This window comes from Mercurialis annua, linkage group LG1-X, assembly GCF_937616625.2.
Source record: "Mercurialis annua linkage group LG1-X, ddMerAnnu1.2, whole genome shotgun sequence".
In the NCBI taxonomy this organism is placed as follows: Eukaryota; Viridiplantae; Streptophyta; class Magnoliopsida; order Malpighiales; family Euphorbiaceae; genus Mercurialis; species Mercurialis annua.
This window is the reverse complement of record NC_065570.1, coordinates 61,301,054-61,318,926: the sequence shown is the minus strand read 5'-3', so window position 1 is coordinate 61,318,926 and position 17,873 is coordinate 61,301,054. Positions and strand designations below refer to the sequence as shown.

At 31.2% G+C, this 17,873-nt stretch overlaps 2 protein-coding genes across 3 annotated transcripts; one reads left to right on the top strand and one right to left on the bottom strand.

Moving 5' to 3' along the window:
* Nucleotides 1–2,801: 2,801 nt before the first annotated feature.
* Nucleotides 2,802–9,461, bottom strand: LOC126665237 (uncharacterized). The gene is made up of 10 exons (XM_050357967.2): nucleotides 9,142–9,461; nucleotides 8,402–8,473; nucleotides 8,204–8,328; nucleotides 7,937–8,097; nucleotides 7,544–7,613; nucleotides 5,543–5,597; nucleotides 4,658–4,741; nucleotides 4,103–4,141; nucleotides 3,951–3,997; nucleotides 2,802–3,142 (listed from the first exon to the last, which is right to left on the bottom strand). The coding sequence occupies exons 1-10, from the start codon at nucleotides 9,304–9,306 to the stop codon at nucleotides 3,031–3,033; spliced, it is 930 nt and encodes a 309-aa protein (XP_050213924.1). The 5' UTR covers nucleotides 9,307–9,461; the 3' UTR covers nucleotides 2,802–3,030.
* A 579-nt stretch (nucleotides 9,462–10,040) lies between these two features.
* On the top strand, nucleotides 10,041–16,666 carry LOC126656176 (actin-interacting protein 1-2). 2 transcript variants are annotated; one of them, XM_050350684.2, is made up of 7 exons: nucleotides 10,041–10,607; nucleotides 10,808–10,969; nucleotides 12,276–12,462; nucleotides 12,804–13,226; nucleotides 14,006–14,413; nucleotides 15,856–16,149; nucleotides 16,234–16,666. In XM_050350684.2, the coding sequence occupies exons 1-6, from the start codon at nucleotides 10,216–10,218 to the stop codon at nucleotides 16,108–16,110; spliced, it is 1,827 nt and encodes a 608-aa protein (XP_050206641.1). In that variant the 5' UTR covers nucleotides 10,041–10,215; the 3' UTR covers nucleotides 16,111–16,149; nucleotides 16,234–16,666. The 2 variants fall into 2 exon arrangements, with proteins under 2 accessions (XP_050206641.1, XP_055960266.1); XM_056104291.1 differs by having other exon boundaries at nucleotides 10,042–10,607; nucleotides 15,856–16,666.
* Nucleotides 16,667–17,873: the final 1,207 nt, after the last annotated feature.

Genomic DNA, 17,873 nt, shown 5'->3' with positions numbered 1-17,873 from the left:
AATTTATTTTTAATAGTGTAAATTTTTAATAAATTAATTTGATTATAATAAGTTAATTTTAAATTTATAATAAGTCCACTAAGACTTTATTTTAGATTAGTTTATATTGAGTTAATATTAAGTTCATATTGAGTTGATATTAAGGTTATACTGAATTTATATTAGGTTCATACTGAGTTTATATTAAGTTTACACCGACCACTACGAAAAACTTTAAAAAATTTACTTTCCATTTACTATTAGTTTATCTATCACTTTAATCACAATTAATAAATTAATTGAATTATAATAAATTAATTTTAAAACTATAATTAGTTTATTAATAATTTATTTTATATAGTTTATTTTGAGTTGACATTAAATTGATGTGTTTTCAATACATTAAGTTTTAAGAGACCACCACAGCATAATTTAGATAGTTTATTTTTAATTTCTTAATAGTTTATATATCATTTTATATATTCATTCTCAATAATATAAATTTTCAATAAATTAATTGAATTAGATTATGTTACTATTAATTTTATAATAAATTTAATAAGAATTTACTAATTTACTCAAGCCTGGTTTTTTAAAGTTGATATTAAGTTTATATTGAGTTGATATTAAGTTTGTATTGAGTTTACATTAGGTTCATATTGAGTTTATTTTAAGTTTACACTGACCAGTATGAAAAAAATTAAAAAAAATTTACTATTAATTTATTTATCACTTTATAAATTTATTTATAATTGCAATTTTTTAATAAATTAATTTGATTAGAGTAAGTTAATTTAAGATTTATAATAAGTTTACTAAGAGTTTATTTTAGATTAGTCTATACTGAGTTGACATTAGGTTCATATTGAGTTTAGTTTAAGTTTACCGACCATTCCGAAAAAATTATAATCAGTTTACTAATAAATATAAATTAGTCCACACGGAGTTTACATTTAGTTGACATTGAGTTTATATTAATTGTTTACCGACCACCGACAATAATAATCGTAGATGGTTTACTTTTAGTTTTATTAGTACATTCATTATTTTATAAATTTATTCTTAATAGTATAATTGTTTAATAAAATAATTTGATTAAATTAAATAATAATTCAATTATTTATTAATTTTGCATAAATAAAGAAAATGAAATATATATTTTTAGAAAATATATAAAATTACGTTTTGTAATTAAAAATAATGTATTCTATTAAAATTAAAATTAAAATTTAATTTTGATTTTAATTAGAAAAATAATTAAGCAATTCACAACAAAAATTATAATAAGATATTTTTATATTAATTTTTTGGAAATTCTTATTTAAAAAAGATATTAAATTAACAGTAAAACTCTTTTGGTTCTTGTTAACATGGAACTTAGTCACAACAATATTTGAAGAATTAATTCCAATATTGACAATAGAACCATTAATTTCCTTCTAGTGATGCGCTCCATGTGGGGTCTTGTTGGCAAGCATATTTTAAATACTTGTACACCTGTCAAGTCAATCCACCATATAATAACAGATTACATGTCTATTATTTTTATATTCCCGCCATTATTTTGAATGAATGCATGAAGTAATGCATGAGCAGGTAGCACGCATGTATAAATAGAAAGGAAAATAATTGAGTGTAATAGAAACATAATAAGTAAAATATACTACAAGGATAAAATAGGAAGGGAAAATATAAAAAGGTAGACATGAAAACTTTTTTAAGAAATTGAGGGATTTTTGCAAAAAATAAAAAGCTGGGTGATTAACATAAACTTTTGAGATTTTGGGTGATTTGGTGTAATTTTCTCTATTTCTGTAAGAGGCTCTTTTTTCTTGATGTCCTTGCATATCCACCAAGTGGGAGACTCAACTTGTCTGGATAAAGGTTGATAAGCTCCATAAACTTTAAAAAATGAATAAAATTGATGAAAATTTACTTTTTTGTCAATTTATTCTGGATATATTATATTTTTAACTTTTTAAAAAATATAATTTTTATTTTATTAATCATCTCTCAAGTATAATTTATGTAATGATTCAACTATTTTTTTGTGTTGTGTTTAAAATTTAATAAACTTTTTGTTTTTATTTTAAATTAAAAAAGTTTCTTAAAATTTTAAAATTCATCAATAATACAAAATGAATAAAATAATTTTAACATAAATAACTATTTACATTAATTTATTATAAATTCTATAATGCATAAAGCATATAAAAGATAAATTTTTTAGAATTGGTAAAAAATCCGTAAGTTTAATATTGTATTTCTAAAAATAAATAAATTTATATAATTTTAAATAATATTTTGAGCGTTTCAATAATAAGCCTTATCTACCATAACCTCTAAACTTATTTTATTCTTAAAATACGTCCAAAAATAACTTTACTAGTATAAAATTTAATTTTTAGAATGTAAATTGTTAAATAAGTTTTAGCTTTGAATTAAAATTTAGAATTTTCTGTTAAAATATATATTATATTTTAATAACTGAAACTCCTAAAGCTATAATTTTATAAAAAATATATATATATAAAAAAAAAACTGTTTCAATATTTCTGTTTCTGTGCCATATAGGTGATAGTACAGAAATATGTAATACGTTTATAAAGCCAAATCAGCTTACTAGGCGCTTAATTCCCCAAACCGCCATGAAATGAGATGAACACACTCAACTAGTGTAGCCTTATACAAGTTCAATTCACTTTTGATACGAGCCAAACCAAAAATAAAAAAAAATCAACCGAATTGACTAGTTTAGTTTGACTTAGTTTGAAATATTTAAAATTCTTATATATTTGGTTCGGTTTGATTTTAAAAACAAATTAAAATTTTAGTATCATTTTGCAAACAAGAAATCAGATTACAAGCAGCAGCCCACTCCCAGGAAAAATACAAATGAACAACCACCCTGGAAAAGGTAATTACATTGGCAAATGGTAATCTTAAACTGCCTATTTTTCAGTGGCACTATTTCTTTTATACATTTATCAAACAGAAACTAGGCCACTAAAATATTAAATATAAAAACATTTGATCCAAAACAAACTTTGATTACTTACTTTTTGACTCATTCTGGGCTAGCTTATTCCTTAGATCCTTGAGAGCATCTACAACTTCAGAATCAAGATTGTGCTTTAACAATTTACCTTGAAAAGAAGTGTCCCTGCATAAATTAACATCATAATTCTCATATATTAGCATTAAACATGTAATCCACATTTGACATATACGCTAATGGAAAACGATAAAATGAAAAAAATGGAATAACAGCATGTTTTATAAGAAAGTGTTATAAATATAACATTTTGGAGTTTCAAAATGGAAACATAACACCGAAACGTATAACTCTATAAGTTTTTGTATAACATAGACACCAGCACAAAGCAAAGAAAGAAATATGTGTTACTAAGTGTCATAAACGGATCCTATGTCAGTGCCATCAAGTGAACTAATAAAAGGTTTTGACAAATCAATGCATCACAATCAAGTCAGTTAAACATTTTGAATCCCATGTACCTTTTGTTTTCATGCTCAGCGATATTAGTTGTTCTTAATAGTAAGAAGCAACTCAAACTATATGAAAGACAAATTTTATTCACATTTTCTAATTTGCATTTTGAATTTGCGAGTTAAAAAATTTCTGAAGTAATCAGTCTGTTAAACAAATTCTAAGCAAGATGCAAGCTGTTAAAAAATTTACAAGAAAATATCTTGCAGGGCACATACTGGTTTAAACCAGGATCAAAAAAAGTCGCAACCGAGTATTTCTCTTCAAGGATCTAGCAGGTGCCCTGCTATGATGAATCTGAAACTTTTCATGATTTGGCTTCATTATTTTGTGTTGTAACTGATTACTTAACTTTGTTTATATTGAGTCATAGGCCAATGATGAATATATCGGTGATATTAAACTCATGGTTATGTACTATTTAGTTTGAAGTTAAAAAAGTGTTCACTCAAGGGGAGTGCACCTTTGTTCTTGAAGCATCATTTCCGCCTCCTTGTGTGTAGCCTTAATCTGCACTCGAATGATTAAACAGAATGATAAGCAATCATTCATTAGTAGTTTGTGATATCAGAAATTTGAATCAAGAACACGAATAGATCACAGAAGATTGCTTACTTCAGAAGTTAAAGCCTTACAACTCCAGATATATGCTCCCTGACAAGCCAATAAAATAAAGCCCATCAGATAATTGATAAATATTGACAAAAACTTTGGAATGTCCATGATTTGTTCACTAATAGCCGAAGAAAATAAATTAAAGCAAAAAGTAGATGAAGACAATTTTACATAAATTATCACTAGTGAAACATTGCTTCATTTTCTAGAAGCAAATTAGACAATAGTCTCAGTTTCACCTAATGACATATATATTTGAAGAACAATAATACTTAAGCGGCAATTCTAATTTCTAAAGTATTTATAGTTGTGAGAATGAAAATGTCAATAACATAGGCAAAACAAAAGTATCGAAATCTGATTCTGTTACTTGGACAATCTATGGTAGCTTACTTTGGTATTTTTTGATATTAGCAAAACTATATAAACGATAGTGAGATACTCAGAAAACATTTGATCAATGATTAAAACTAAATTGACAAGATCAAAGAAACATAATGTAATAAGTTCAAAAAACGAAATTGCAATGATGGGAAATATCAAGACAATGCATACTGCTCCATGTGCCGCATGCTGTTGTTTACGATCTGAAGTCACAACCCATACTTTGGGGCAGCCATCTTCTCTCAAGGCTGCTACCTGTACGAAAAGCAATATTCAACTTCAATCCATTTATAAAATACTAGGTAAAAGTAAAACAAAAAGAAAGATAAAATCAGTTAATAGAATGAGAATCCATTCATCAAGTATATCAAGTAACTCAAGATGTTTATGGACAAAGACAGTCTAAAAGCAGATTAGTATGCTGAAAAATAATTGTTTTAGAGACTAAAGTGCTCAGCCTGAACCTCGATCTTCCTATGTAAACAAGCAAACATAGCAATCTTAACAAAGCTTGTCAAGGTACTACCTCCTCCAATGAGTTGTTGATGCTATACTTATAAAGAAGGAAGTGATAAAAACAAACTGCGATAGAAATATAGTGGCATTTTAAAGACGGGTTGATCCCGATTTTATCCTACAAACACCCCATTGATGCATGCATATAGAGAAAAGATATGCATATATATATAAAATGCTTTGCATTTCATCCAGACATCTGCTAGAGTCTCAAAGATTTCAACCAAAAGCAAGTATATCGTTAGTGAACATAAAGTCCCAAAGTATCAAATATCTAAAAGAGGCTTGCCCAGCTTAATTGGGAAATGCTAGCTTCTATATGGTCTAACATGCTTGCCAATACATTATTCTGATTCTATTCCTTATTGTAAGTACCTGCACTTTCCGGACAATGGAACTAAAGAAGCAATTCTACCTCCAATAACAAATTCATGTGGCACAAACATATATGTAATGTATATGAAGACTTTCTAGTATCAAAAATTGAAAGCAAAGATCATATTCATTTATTAGCTTGATTTCAGAAGAATCAGAACACACTTCTCTCTCAATCCATGCATCAGCACATGATTCCCCCGAGTAAACCACATCAACACTGCAAATTCGCAAATCGATAGTGTCACGATATGCAAAATGTTATAGCACAAATAGAACTAAAAAAAAGGAAATTTCTAAATTTAAATGGATTAACAAATTAGCAATTCTTTAGGGGTAATGAAAAAAACAAAATCCTACACACAATCAATCTTGCAAGCCTCACATAACTGTTGAAATTACTTGGTTTCACTTCAACTACACTTCATTATCATTATAAATTCAAACCAAGAAATTAATTAACCTCAAATTATGAAGATGTAGAACAAGCTCGAAATTCAAGCTCAAATTTACAATTTTGTCAGATATTTTAGGGCAAAATTGAAGAGTAAAATAAATTAAGTACTTGATTGCTCTAGCAATATTATCAATGAGTACTCAAACTTGACTCAACTCATTCTTTTGACTACTTGCGAGTTCAAGCATAACTAGATTTAAATCAAGTCAAAATTCAATTGTTTGCAAGCTAAGTTTGAGTAGCTCCTCGCCCCTTCATTCAATTACTCCCCTTGCGTGCATCCAGTAGAACATATGGGCTGGGGCCATAGTTATTAGAGGCGAAAGGCGTTTCGAGGCGCCAAGGGGTCCTAGTGCCCAAGGCACGAGGTGAGGTGCCCGCCTTTCGTAAAAAAGGCGTCGGTGAAAAAAAGAGACACTATAAAATTTATAAAAGCACAAGTCCAATGAACTTTAACTTAAATACTATTAAAAAACCACACAATAAAATTTATAAAAATTAAATCATTTGTTTTTGGTGGATTAGCCATGTAACAATAATTCTATGAAAATATTACATTTATTGCTAAAAAGAAAAAATTACAACAATTATCATAGTCAAATAACAGTAAAATAAAAGCAACAAAACTAAAAGCAAATCAAATAAAATTAAAAGCATAGACCATATAATAGAAAAATAATAAAAATTAGAAAAAGAAAAAAAAGAGTTATAAAAGAAATTAAACAAACACAAAAATAATTACAATAGGAAAAAAAATAGGAGACAAAATTTGTCTTTGGTGGATTAGCCATGTAACAGTAATTATTATGAAAATATTAAATTTTATTGATAAAAAAAAAATTATAGTCAAATAACCGTAAAACAAACACAAAAAATAAAAAAATAAACTTAATAAAATTAAAATAAATCAGATAAGAATTAAAAGCAACAACCATAGAAAAGGAAAATAATAAAAATTAGAAGGAAAATAAAGACTAACAAAAGAAATTCAATTATAATAAAAATAATTAAAACAAGAAAAAGAAATTGGAGAGAAAAATATTAAAAAATTAATATAATAAAAAAAGAAAATAATAAATCATTGTTGTCGGAACTTCAATTTTGTTGAAAAAACTTCATTTTTGGTGAAGCTGAAGAAATAAATGGTTATCTTGTTTTCTCCTCTATAACTGATCGGCTTCTTTTAACTGATGATTGTCTCATTTTTGCTCTAACTTTTCTAAAATTCTAAATGTTCATCAAAATTGCCGCAAGGTTTAGATTTTCTTATGTTTTAAAAGTTTTGGATAAATAATAGAGTGAATAAGGTGTTGGTGGGTATTATAAAATCTTGAATAAGACCTCGAACTAGGATTTTACTTCAATTGCCCAAAAAGTCAAAGAATGCCCTAAATATCCTAAAGGCGCGCCTTGCCAGCACCTCACCTCCGGCAGAGGCGCCAAAGATGCCAGACGCACGCGCCTCTTGGCACTCGCCCTCCTCTCGGGGGGTGAGGCAACCTGGCCGGCGCCTGATAACCATGGCCGGGGCCATCATAGAAACATTTACATATAATAGTGTGCAAGCATTTATGCAAATGTATAAGGGAAAGATCAACTAATTTATAAGATTAACATATTTTGATAAGAAAAAAACAAAAAATGATACAAGATAAAGACTTAAAATAGACTACAAGGAATTTTAACAATTAGAAAACAACTCATCATACCCAACAAAATTGTCTTTGTGTGAGGGAAGCCCTGACATCATGGCATCAAAGACAACTACCACTTTTACCTCTGCAAAAATTAGCAGATAGATAAAGATATAAATGGGCGGAGAACACTCCAACTGCACAATCATCTACATTCTTTAGCAAAAGAAATATGAAAAGTCGCCAATATTCTGTAACACCTCCACATTTAAATTGTTTTAAGATAACAACACAGTACCACATTCCAGCAGTAATAACTATGGACAAATGAAAATCTAAGATCATTAGTGTCAATTGTGTGTATATATGACCACTATATACATGACTATGAAGAAGGAAACAATCATCAGATGTTCAGATTTTTTTCAAAGAGAATCAAAGGTAAGGAAAAGATGAAGGAGATGAAACCTCGGAGCATACTGAACGATACAAGTTCGTCAATTAATTTTTGTCTGGCAATATCAAGTCTTCCATTCATAAAATGCTTCTTCAGCTTTGGCCAATAGCCACATACATTATAGCCATCAACAAGCAAGACAGGGACAGCATCATCTATAACCAGGTTTGTACTGAAAATTGTAGTTAAAGATCAATGTGAGTTTTACTTTTGCATAAATAAAAATGAAAAGTTAAAACAGCAACCTAAAATAATAAAAAACTGTAAAAGATCATAACTAGTAGAGAGATAAGGTAGGATCACGATAGAGCTCAGTATCTTCGGGAAGGTCCTCCTTCTCCACCTTCTTTTTGCGGTAACTAGTAGCAGGCTTGGGTGTGGTAGTCTTCCTCTTTTGGAATTCCTACAGGACCTACATTGGATTAGATAGAGGATAAAAATTCATACAGCTTTACATGTTTCATAACACAACTTACCTTCCATAACTTCAGAAACTGCAAATTCTGCTTGAGATTTGACGTAATTCTTGGAGGAGCTGACTCGGAATCCTATCACCAACAAAATTGCTAAGACATTCTAATTAGAAAAAGACCACATTCATAAGTGTACTAATATTGCTAAATAATAACATGTATGTTTTTGGCCCAAATAAAAAAGTGCCAAAATTTGAACTCTAGCAGCAGGCTTAGACCAATTATGTATATGTTGTTTCCATGACTATGGCTGAAATTTTGTTCTCAAACATTTTAGTGCAAAATCTAATATAAACTTAAGTCTATTCCGCCAAGAAAATTTAAGCTTCATGGTTTCAAAAAACATGAATAACGGATACAACTTTTAGACTACCATTTTAATCGCAATGATTCATAGGATCGCCCTCTGTAAACTAATCCAAAAATTGCATGATGGTCTTTGTAATTGTTTAATGAGCAAAGGGACAATCCGGTTATTGAACTTGTTCTCATTCATTTTGATCAACTAAAGACAATATATTCTATTTTTAGATCAATTAAGGATAAAATTGGGTCATTTGATCCCTAAATTTAATTAATGTGAGTAATCCTAAAATTGCAACAATTTCAGTTCTATCCAAATCCAAGTAATCATTTTTATCAATTCCATACACTTGAGAATCTACTGTGGGAAATGTTAAAATTAAAAGAAAAAGCATGTACATTGCAAAGGTAGCATAAAAGAAAAAATGAAACTAAAAAACCTTAGACTTATTGTTGCTGTTGCTGTTGCTGTTCTTTCCCATTACTATTACACCAGTCTTCTTCTTCTTGTATGAGGATGAGGACGATGATGAGTAAAACCACCACCCACTTGCATGAATGCTGTCATTACAAGGATACTTTAACCTGGACAACAATGTTTTCATGGCCTCATTTATATGTAATGAATTCTTCCTTCTTGTCTAAAAATTTAAACTCTTTTTAGCAGAAATCTTGGGTTCTACGTCATCATGGGTTTTCAATTGGGTATTCTTCTGAAGAGAGAAACGATGAAGGCATGTGCGAGTGAGTGTTTGTGGATGTTATTTGGACAGGTAACACCACTCTGTTTCACTGACCGACATGTCGTTTCATCTTGTAGAAACCAAAAATGACATGCCGTTTCACCTCTCTCTATTTTTTTTACTAGCATTAGTCCCGTGCGCTGCACGAATTTTATTTAGTTCATTTTTTTAATAACTTTATAAATTGTTATCAAAATTTGTTATATCAATTTACTTTGTTAGCAATTAAATAATAAATTAAACTTCAAAGAAATATTTATATACAATATAATTAATCATTAATTTTTTTCATAGTTTTAAATTGTTATCAAATTCAAACAAATATTATAAAATCAAAAAGTCATTTCTTAAATGTTTAATTTATATATAAATAAAATTATCAAAAGAATTAATGTAATATTAACATCATTGCAATTAATAAATTTTTAAATATTAATTCTAAATATAATAAATAATGTGTTAATAAATGAATGGATTCTTTATTATAATTATGTCCTCTGGCACATTATTTGTGGATGGTTTACGGTCGTACGTGATAGACTATGATCACCTAAGAATTTCTCCTATTTTGGATTTGGATCATGCTAACAACTACTCATAATACTTCTTAGAATTCAACTAAAATAGTCAAAGGAGTTGTCCAAATGTATTACTACTACTAGTAATTTAAAAACCCTTTCAAAATCACCACTCCTTTTCTTTTCCTTTTCCCCACCAATTCCACTTTCCTTTCTCAAAATTTTCAATCTCAATCCATCAGCAAAGTCAAAGATGCCACAACTCTCAGAAACCTACGCTTGTATGCCCACAACAGAACGCGGCCGAGGAATTCTAATATCCGGAAGCCCAAAATCCAATTCCATCCTCTACACTAACAACCGATCGGTCCTAATCCTCAATCTCGACGACCCACTTGATGTTTCCGTCTATGGAGATCATGGGTACCAAGCTACTGTTGCTCGTTACTCCCCCAATGGTGAATGGATCGCTTCTGCTGACGTCTCCGGTACTGTCAGGATCTGGGGTGCTTATAACGACCATGTCTTGAAGAAAGAATTCAAGATTTTGTCGGGTCGGATCGATGATCTTCAGTGGTCTCCTGATGGCTTACGGATCGTTGCTTGTGGTGATGGCAAAGGCAAATCCTTGGTTCGCGCTTTTATGTTAGTAACTTTATCTTCTTGGATCATGTTTGCTCAATTATTTATCTGCTTTTCGTGTTTTTATATTTTGATAATTGGGGATGAGAAGCGCTTGTGTGAGGAATTCAACTCACGATCTTGGCAGAATGCTGTACCATTTGAGCTGTAGCTCGTTGGTTCTGCTTTTCGTGTTACTAACTGTTTGTAGATGTTGAATATAGGTGGGATTCAGGGAGTAATGTAGGGGAATTTGATGGGCATTCGAGGAGAGTTTTGAGTTGTGGATTTAAGCCAACGAGACCATTTCGTATTGTGACGTGTGGTGAAGATTATTTGGTAAACTTTTATGAAGGCCCTCCTTTTAAATTCAAGCTATCTCGCAGGTTTGTTCTGGTAATTGATAAAGTCGTTTGCTTTCTGAAGTCTGGTTATTATTTTGTTTGGCTTTTGACCTTTAGATTATGCATTTACTTGAATTTTATTTGTCTTGACATCAAATTATCTGGTGGCGGCAATCCTATTTTATCTGACCACTTGATCATATGTTTACATGCATTACTGCTGGTGTTCTGTAACTTTAATTGGTCCGACGATTTTTGTGCTCAAGTGTTATAGCTATGTTGTTTACCTTCTGTTCATGATCTTTTTTCTAGGATTCTGCCATTCATATTCAGGTTTAGGTGAATATAGGATAGTTGCTTAGTATGTATTTGAGTGAGAACTGCACATGACCATGTATTTCTTGAAAAATACTTTGATCGGAATGACCAATTAAAACATTCAAATTAGTGGCTCAGAATCTGATTTTAATCTGAACTCATCCTAGATGATTAAGTATAACCTTAGTTGAATATAATGTTGGAATTTGAAGATAAGAAATAACAGTGAAGAGATCTTGAGCCGTGCAAGATAGCACTATCCTTAAGGATTTATTTGGATAATCCTCCATAATAGAACAAGCCTTCTACGAAAATAGGTAATGTGAGCATTAGTGTATTAGCAAATAATGATAACCCAGTATTCTTACGTTTAAAAGAGAATTATATAGTCTGCTTTAAAAACAACAGCTATAATATACAAGTTAAGTCTTCTAAACAGTAGGAGAAAAATAAGTTATAAATCATCCACTATCTGTTAACTTTCAAGTGACATTATAGTGCCTATAAAAAAAAGGATTTAGTTGACTCATGAATAACAAATTAACATTAACAGCATTTGATCAAAGTAGTTAATAAGAATCTCAATAATGAACTGCCATATACATTTTAAAGTTTAAAAAGCTAAAATTATAGGCATTTAAAAATTATTGTTAATCAAGTATCAAGAGAACAATAAATCAGATTGTATCACATATTTTATAAATCAAGGAATATTAATTTTGAGTTTTAACGTAATTTAGTAATCATATCTATTTTGAAATAGTTTTTCCAACATGTAAGTCTTATGTTCCTTCTGGGCATCCTTTTATTTTTTTTCCCCTAATGAATATGGGGTGGACTTGGTAGGGAGCTTACCCTTAATGACGGTTGACGAACAAAAAAGCTAACTTTTTCTTTGATTTTTTTTAACTGTTATCAGTTACTTCGTAAGAACCTATCAAATTGGTTAGAGTAGATGTTGAAAGGAAACCACAGTATGTCTTCCAGGTGTTGCATTACATCCTCAATGTTCGAAAAACTTTTTTTGCAGGGATCATTCAAATTTTGTCAATTGCGTTAGGTTCTCTCCAGATGGCAGCAAATTCATCAGTGTAAGCTCTGATAAGAAGGGCATGCTGTTTGATGGGAAAACTGGAGAGAAGATTGGAGAGTTGTCGTCTGAAGATGGTCACAAGGGAAGTATTTATGCTGTTAGCTGGAGCGCAGATAGCAAACAGGTAGCTCTTTTGTTTGCTACTAGTGAAGCAGTTGTAATTGATATGATACTCTCCATGATCCAAAATGTACTTCAATTGGCAGTCTGGAAAATAGTTTGAATATTCCTTTTCATTTTTTTTTTTAAAAAGAACCATTTAAAATGTGTTTTTTCTCCTTTTATTGTACAAATTTAAAAGAAATCTGAATTTTTTTTCCTTTTCAACAAGAAAGATATATCTAAAATCTGTTTGTGTATGTTTCTTTTGGAGAGCCTTCTTTTTCTTATGTTTCATTCACCTATTAGCCTTGGTCTGTCTGTATTTTTCTGCTATACATTACAAAGGGTTAAATTATTTTGTAGGTGCTCACAGTTTCGGCTGACAAGTCAGCAAAAATTTGGGAGATCTGTGATGACGGTAATGGGAAATTGAAGAAGACATTGGCATGTCCTGGATCAGGTGGAGTTGATGATATGCTAGTTGGTTGCCTTTGGCAGAATGATTATCTTGTCACTGTTTCTCTTGGTGGTACAATTAGCATCTTCTCAGCAAATGATCTTGATAAAACACCTCGGCAAATTTCTGGACATATGAAGAATGTTACATCATTAGCTGTGCTTAAAAATATCCCGAAACCTATACTTTCAAGCAGTTATGATGGCTTAATAGTTAAATGGATTCAAGGCACTGGATACAGCTGTAAAATACAAAGGAAGGAGAACACTCAAATTAAATGTTTAGCCGCTGTTGAAGAAGAAATAGTCGCATCTGGATTTGATAATAAGGTATTAGCACGCTTATATGCCCAGTTATGTGCTAAATTAATTATGTGCACTTCTATTACCATTCTAATGAATATTCAGTTGCAAATGCTGAAGAAAACATTCTTATTAAATGCCTTATTCACTTTGTTTATTGTCTAATGATGTTAGGATAATTTATCATTTGAGCTACAGATGTACATATGATTTTTCCCAGCAACACTTTGAATCCTCGATACCTTTAAACCATATTTAAAACGGTTGACAAAAGAAGTTACATTTTAGACATAAATTTATTTATGGAAAAGTTATCAAAAATAATTTTTCGTTTTTGTCCTTGAATTTTTGCAACTTTACATAATTCTTCATGTAAGTAAGCCTTAATCCAAATAAGACGGAGTTGTCTCTGTAGATCTTTGTACTCCACTGCATCCATTTTACACTTGTGGAACCATCTAAGGCCACTGATCGTTTTCTCAAAAGTTCCCAACATGCTGGCTGTGGCTTCATTTTGCCACATCTCTAAACTTGGGAAAGAGTTGATGTCTCTCAGACGATTTATCCCAGTCTGTACTTTTTCATCTTTTCCTCAGCAGATGTTACTGTCCTTCCTATGAATTCATCCATTAGATACATAGATCCACAATTTACTAAATAATTAATTAATCTTTCATTAAGGCTCATTAGTTATGTTTTCACTCCTCCTTTGCCACCATGCACTTTTACATTTTAAAGAAAAAACTGTGCTAGTTTTTAGTTGTAGACTTTGTAATGTACTTTTATTTACTCTCTCAATTTCCCAGATATGGAGAATTCAATTCCAAGGAGATCAATGCGGAGCTGCTGATTCCATTGACATTGGTAGTCAACCAAAAGACCTGAATCTTGCCCTTCTTTGTCCTGAGCTTGCTTTGGTTACAATTGATTCAGGTGTTGTCATGCTCCGTGGTACAAAAATAGTGTCAACCATCAATCTTGGTTTTTCTGTAACGGCATCTGCAGTTAAACCTGATGGAAGTGAAGCAATCATTGGAGGACAGGATGGTAAATTGCATATATATTCTATTACTGGTGATTCGCTTACTGAGGAAGCAGTTCTTGAGAAGCATCGTGGTGCTGTCAGTGCAATATGTTACTCTCCAGATGTCTCAATGTTTGCATCTGGTGATGTAAACAGAGAAGCTATTGTATGGGACCGTGTCTCCCGAGAGGTACTGTTTCTTCCCATTTAGCCGTACTTGGTGATTTGATTTGCATCAAAGCAGTTTATTTCCTGCATAATTAGTTTAGCAGAAGTGGCAATTGCATTTGCACTAAATTATGTCACTTTTGTTGGATAATGAACTTTCTATGTTTTTCTTTAAATCATAACCTACTTACCGGCACCTTTTTGTCTTTGTTATTTTTTGTGCGATGGGAGTGCCTTTAAAAGCTTTTAGTGCTTCACTTCAAAATTCATCAATAGCTTTTGTCTAAAAATCAATTGTCAAATTGTACGATCTGATAAAGACACCAGATAAAAGGAGAACTTGAAATAATTATGCAATAAATTGATGTTTGGTCTTTCTTAGATTTGTTAGGTTCTGTCTATACTGTACTTAGTTCTTCCATTGCAGCTTACTGGCATAGTATAACATTTTTCTTAAGGATGCATTAATATGGGTTTAAAGGAATAAGTTTTTAAATGTTATAGGGGTGATGTTTTAGGATATGATGACAAAAGAAGGCCAACTGACTTCAATTGGTCAGTATTAACTAGGAGTTTCTTCAGGCATCCTTATGTTTGGCAATTCATACTCTTGCCTTGCCAGTGGAAAAACATGTTATAAAGTTGGTCGACTCTATCCAAATTCAACATGCTCCATTATGTCTAGCATCTGAAAAACAAGTCCAATTCAATCTCTTGAAAAAGTTGAAAGAACAAATCTTTGGTGATTGAATTTTCCTATTTGATTCATGAAAAAGCTAAAAGCTCAAATTGCATTGGGGTGCATGATTGAACACTACTAATCAACAACCCCTCCCCGTTACTCCTCCTTGAATGCAAGTTCCCCTTTTACAAGTGAAATCCAAAGAATAGTATCATCATCAACACCAACTGTGCAGAAGAAACACAAAGTCTGGCTTGTCGTTAATGCATTATTTAGTACAAATGAGGAGTACATTCACCTAGGTGAACGGTATAGAAACTAGTAGATATTTGTGCATTCATAATCGATGTAGTAGCACTAGGATTCCTACTTATGATCTATGAACATCAACAACTCTTGTTTTGCTTAGTTCTAGTGATGTTATGTGCTTACTGTATAACGGAATTGACCTTTTTTACTTTTTATGCTTATGCAAGGTGGTAATGTTTTAATGCTGGAAAGTCTAACTGGTATTTATAATTTATGGCATCTAAGTCATTGAATTACATTATCACCTGCAACTGTATGCAATTGGAACCTCTCCTGGTTTTTAATCAGTCCATATCTTGAATATCTTCATTCTTGCATTTTCTCATTCAAGATAATATGTGAAGTCCTGATTAGTGGTAACAACAGCAATCTCTGCTTTGTCCATTTTGCTTTTCCAGGATTATTTTCTTCTCTTATTTATTTATATACATATTATTTGCTGAAGAGAAATATCATTACACAATTTCTCACAGGTTAAGCTTAAGAACATGTTGTACCATACTGCTCGCATAAATTGCCTTGCATGGTCTCCTGATAGCAGCATGGTTGCTACCGGCTCACTTGATACTTGTGTCATCATTTACGAAGTAGACAAGCCAGCATCAAGTCGGATGACAATAAAGGGTGCTCACTTGGGAGGGGTATATGGTTTAGCATTCAGTGATGAGCTTAGTTTAGTAAGCTCTGGTGAGGACGCCTGTGTTCGTGTTTGGAAATTAAGCCGTTGATGATCATCCTGCATTGGAGGCCATCACAAAGATAGTAAGGTCAAAAAGTATCGAGTTTTGGTGTGACCATTTTGAAATTCCCTGCATTTTTCTGGTTATGAACCCTTGGTTGCAATGATGCAGGAGAGATTGACGAAATGCCCTTTCTACTTACAGTGTGATGTTAGAAATGTGCGTGCCAAATAGCAGTTTGAGTGAGTGTAATTTATCACCTTTTGTAGCCGGAGTCTGTATTGTCATGTCATGGCTGTGGGCGAATTGCTTCCGTGCTGTCTTTTGCTGCAAATGAGATGTTATGCCCTTCCATCTTTATTCAATAAGATGTTTGGATATGATCTTAGTTGTGTTCGATATTCAGAGTTTATTTTCAATCCTTCATGTGCTTTTCAAACAGTTGTTCGCGGCAAAGAAACACCATTGAGGTGAAGTAAATATGGTTGAAGTGTTGAAGGCAATGTCCATGAGATGCAATTACTATTTTGTTGTAAAATGATTGTTGATATCAGCTCATTTGTGAACCAAATCAACACATGAATATACTATTCTATTTGTTTAATATACTCTATTAAGATATAAAGATTGCGATCGGAGTGGATCTTAAACATAAAGTGTATTGTCCATACCCTTATAAGGATTCACCAACGAATCAATAAACATTGCTGCATCCGTTGTATCAAAAATGATCAAAATATTACACAACCAACCATTGAAAATCTAATACTGAAAGGATCATACCTAGCATTAGAGATATTAGCGGAAAAACTTCTATGCTATGTTGGGATGCAAGTGGATTTGAGCAGAGGCGGAGCCATGCACATCAAATGGTGGCCAAATTCTTTATTTGGCTTTCTTAAATTCCATGGATTTTGATTTGAAAATTGTTTCCGCAAAAATACTCTGAAATGCGAATAGTTGAATTAACTAATGGGTATTGAATGCGACTGAAAAAGTGATCGCAAATGGGTTGCTTAACCTAATTTAAGTTAAATTAATCTAAGACTAATAAAATTGAATCAATTGCAGGGATGGAGAGATAAATACCCAAAATTTTGAGTTTTGTTTGATAAATTTGACATGGCTTACATAATGACAGAGCCACATATGGATATTGGCAAAACAAATCTCAATATTTTTTTGTTGTAGCGATTTAATCATAATGTTCAAAATATTACAAAACAAATCTCGGTCTTCCGTTTTTGCATTTTATAGTCCAATTTTAATTTCCGGGAAGAATTTGAGGCCGAAACCGGAGGAAAGATGAGTTTGAAAAAGAAGAACAAATTTAATATGTTTTATATTAGGCGTTTACATTAGAAGAAGAAGAATAACAATATCATTTTGTTCAAAATCAATCAATCAATTTCATTTTGATCAAATCGACAACGTTTCTGTAATTACAAATTCAAAAAGATTGTTGCGTTTAGAAGTCTTACCTTGCTCTGCATGACCTATCAATATGGCATTTCACGTAGGCAAAAAACGACCGGAAATCAAAATTGAGGATACAAAATGCAAAAAAGAAAAAAGTTAGGATTTGTTTTGTAACATTAGGATTAAATCACTGCTAACATGAAATGTTGAGATTTATTTTGTCAGCACTCCTAACAAAAAAAGTTGCTATTATAGAAAACAATTTTTTTTTCAAAAATAAATTATATTTTGATATGGTTCAATTTTTTATTTAGATAAATACTAACAATGTAATACTCCGTAAAATTTCTAAATTTTTGGCGGGTCGATTTGTAGTTTGAGTTAGGCTGGGT

Bases quoted from the DNA above. Each gene is read 5' to 3' on its own strand.
- LOC126665237 (XM_050357967.2), bottom strand. From the start codon at position 9,306: ATGAAAACATTGTTGTCCAGGTTAAAGTATCCTTGTAATGACAGCATT. The intron at 4,742-5,542 runs GTGTGTTCTGAT...CTTTTCGTACAG, and splicing joins ATGCATGGATTGAGAGAGAA to GTAGCAGCCTTGAGAGAAGA. The intron at 3,998-4,102 runs GTAAGCAATCTT...ATTCGAGTGCAG, and splicing joins GTAAGGCTTTAACTTCTGAA to ATTAAGGCTACACACAAGGA.
- LOC126656176 (XM_050350684.2), top strand. From the start codon at position 10,216: ATGCCACAACTCTCAGAAACCTACGCTTGTATGCCCACAACAGAACGC. The intron at 10,970-12,275 runs GTTTGTTCTGGT...CTTTTTTTGCAG, and splicing joins AAATTCAAGCTATCTCGCAG to GGATCATTCAAATTTTGTCA. The intron at 13,227-14,005 runs GTATTAGCACGC...TCAATTTCCCAG, and splicing joins CATCTGGATTTGATAATAAG to ATATGGAGAATTCAATTCCA.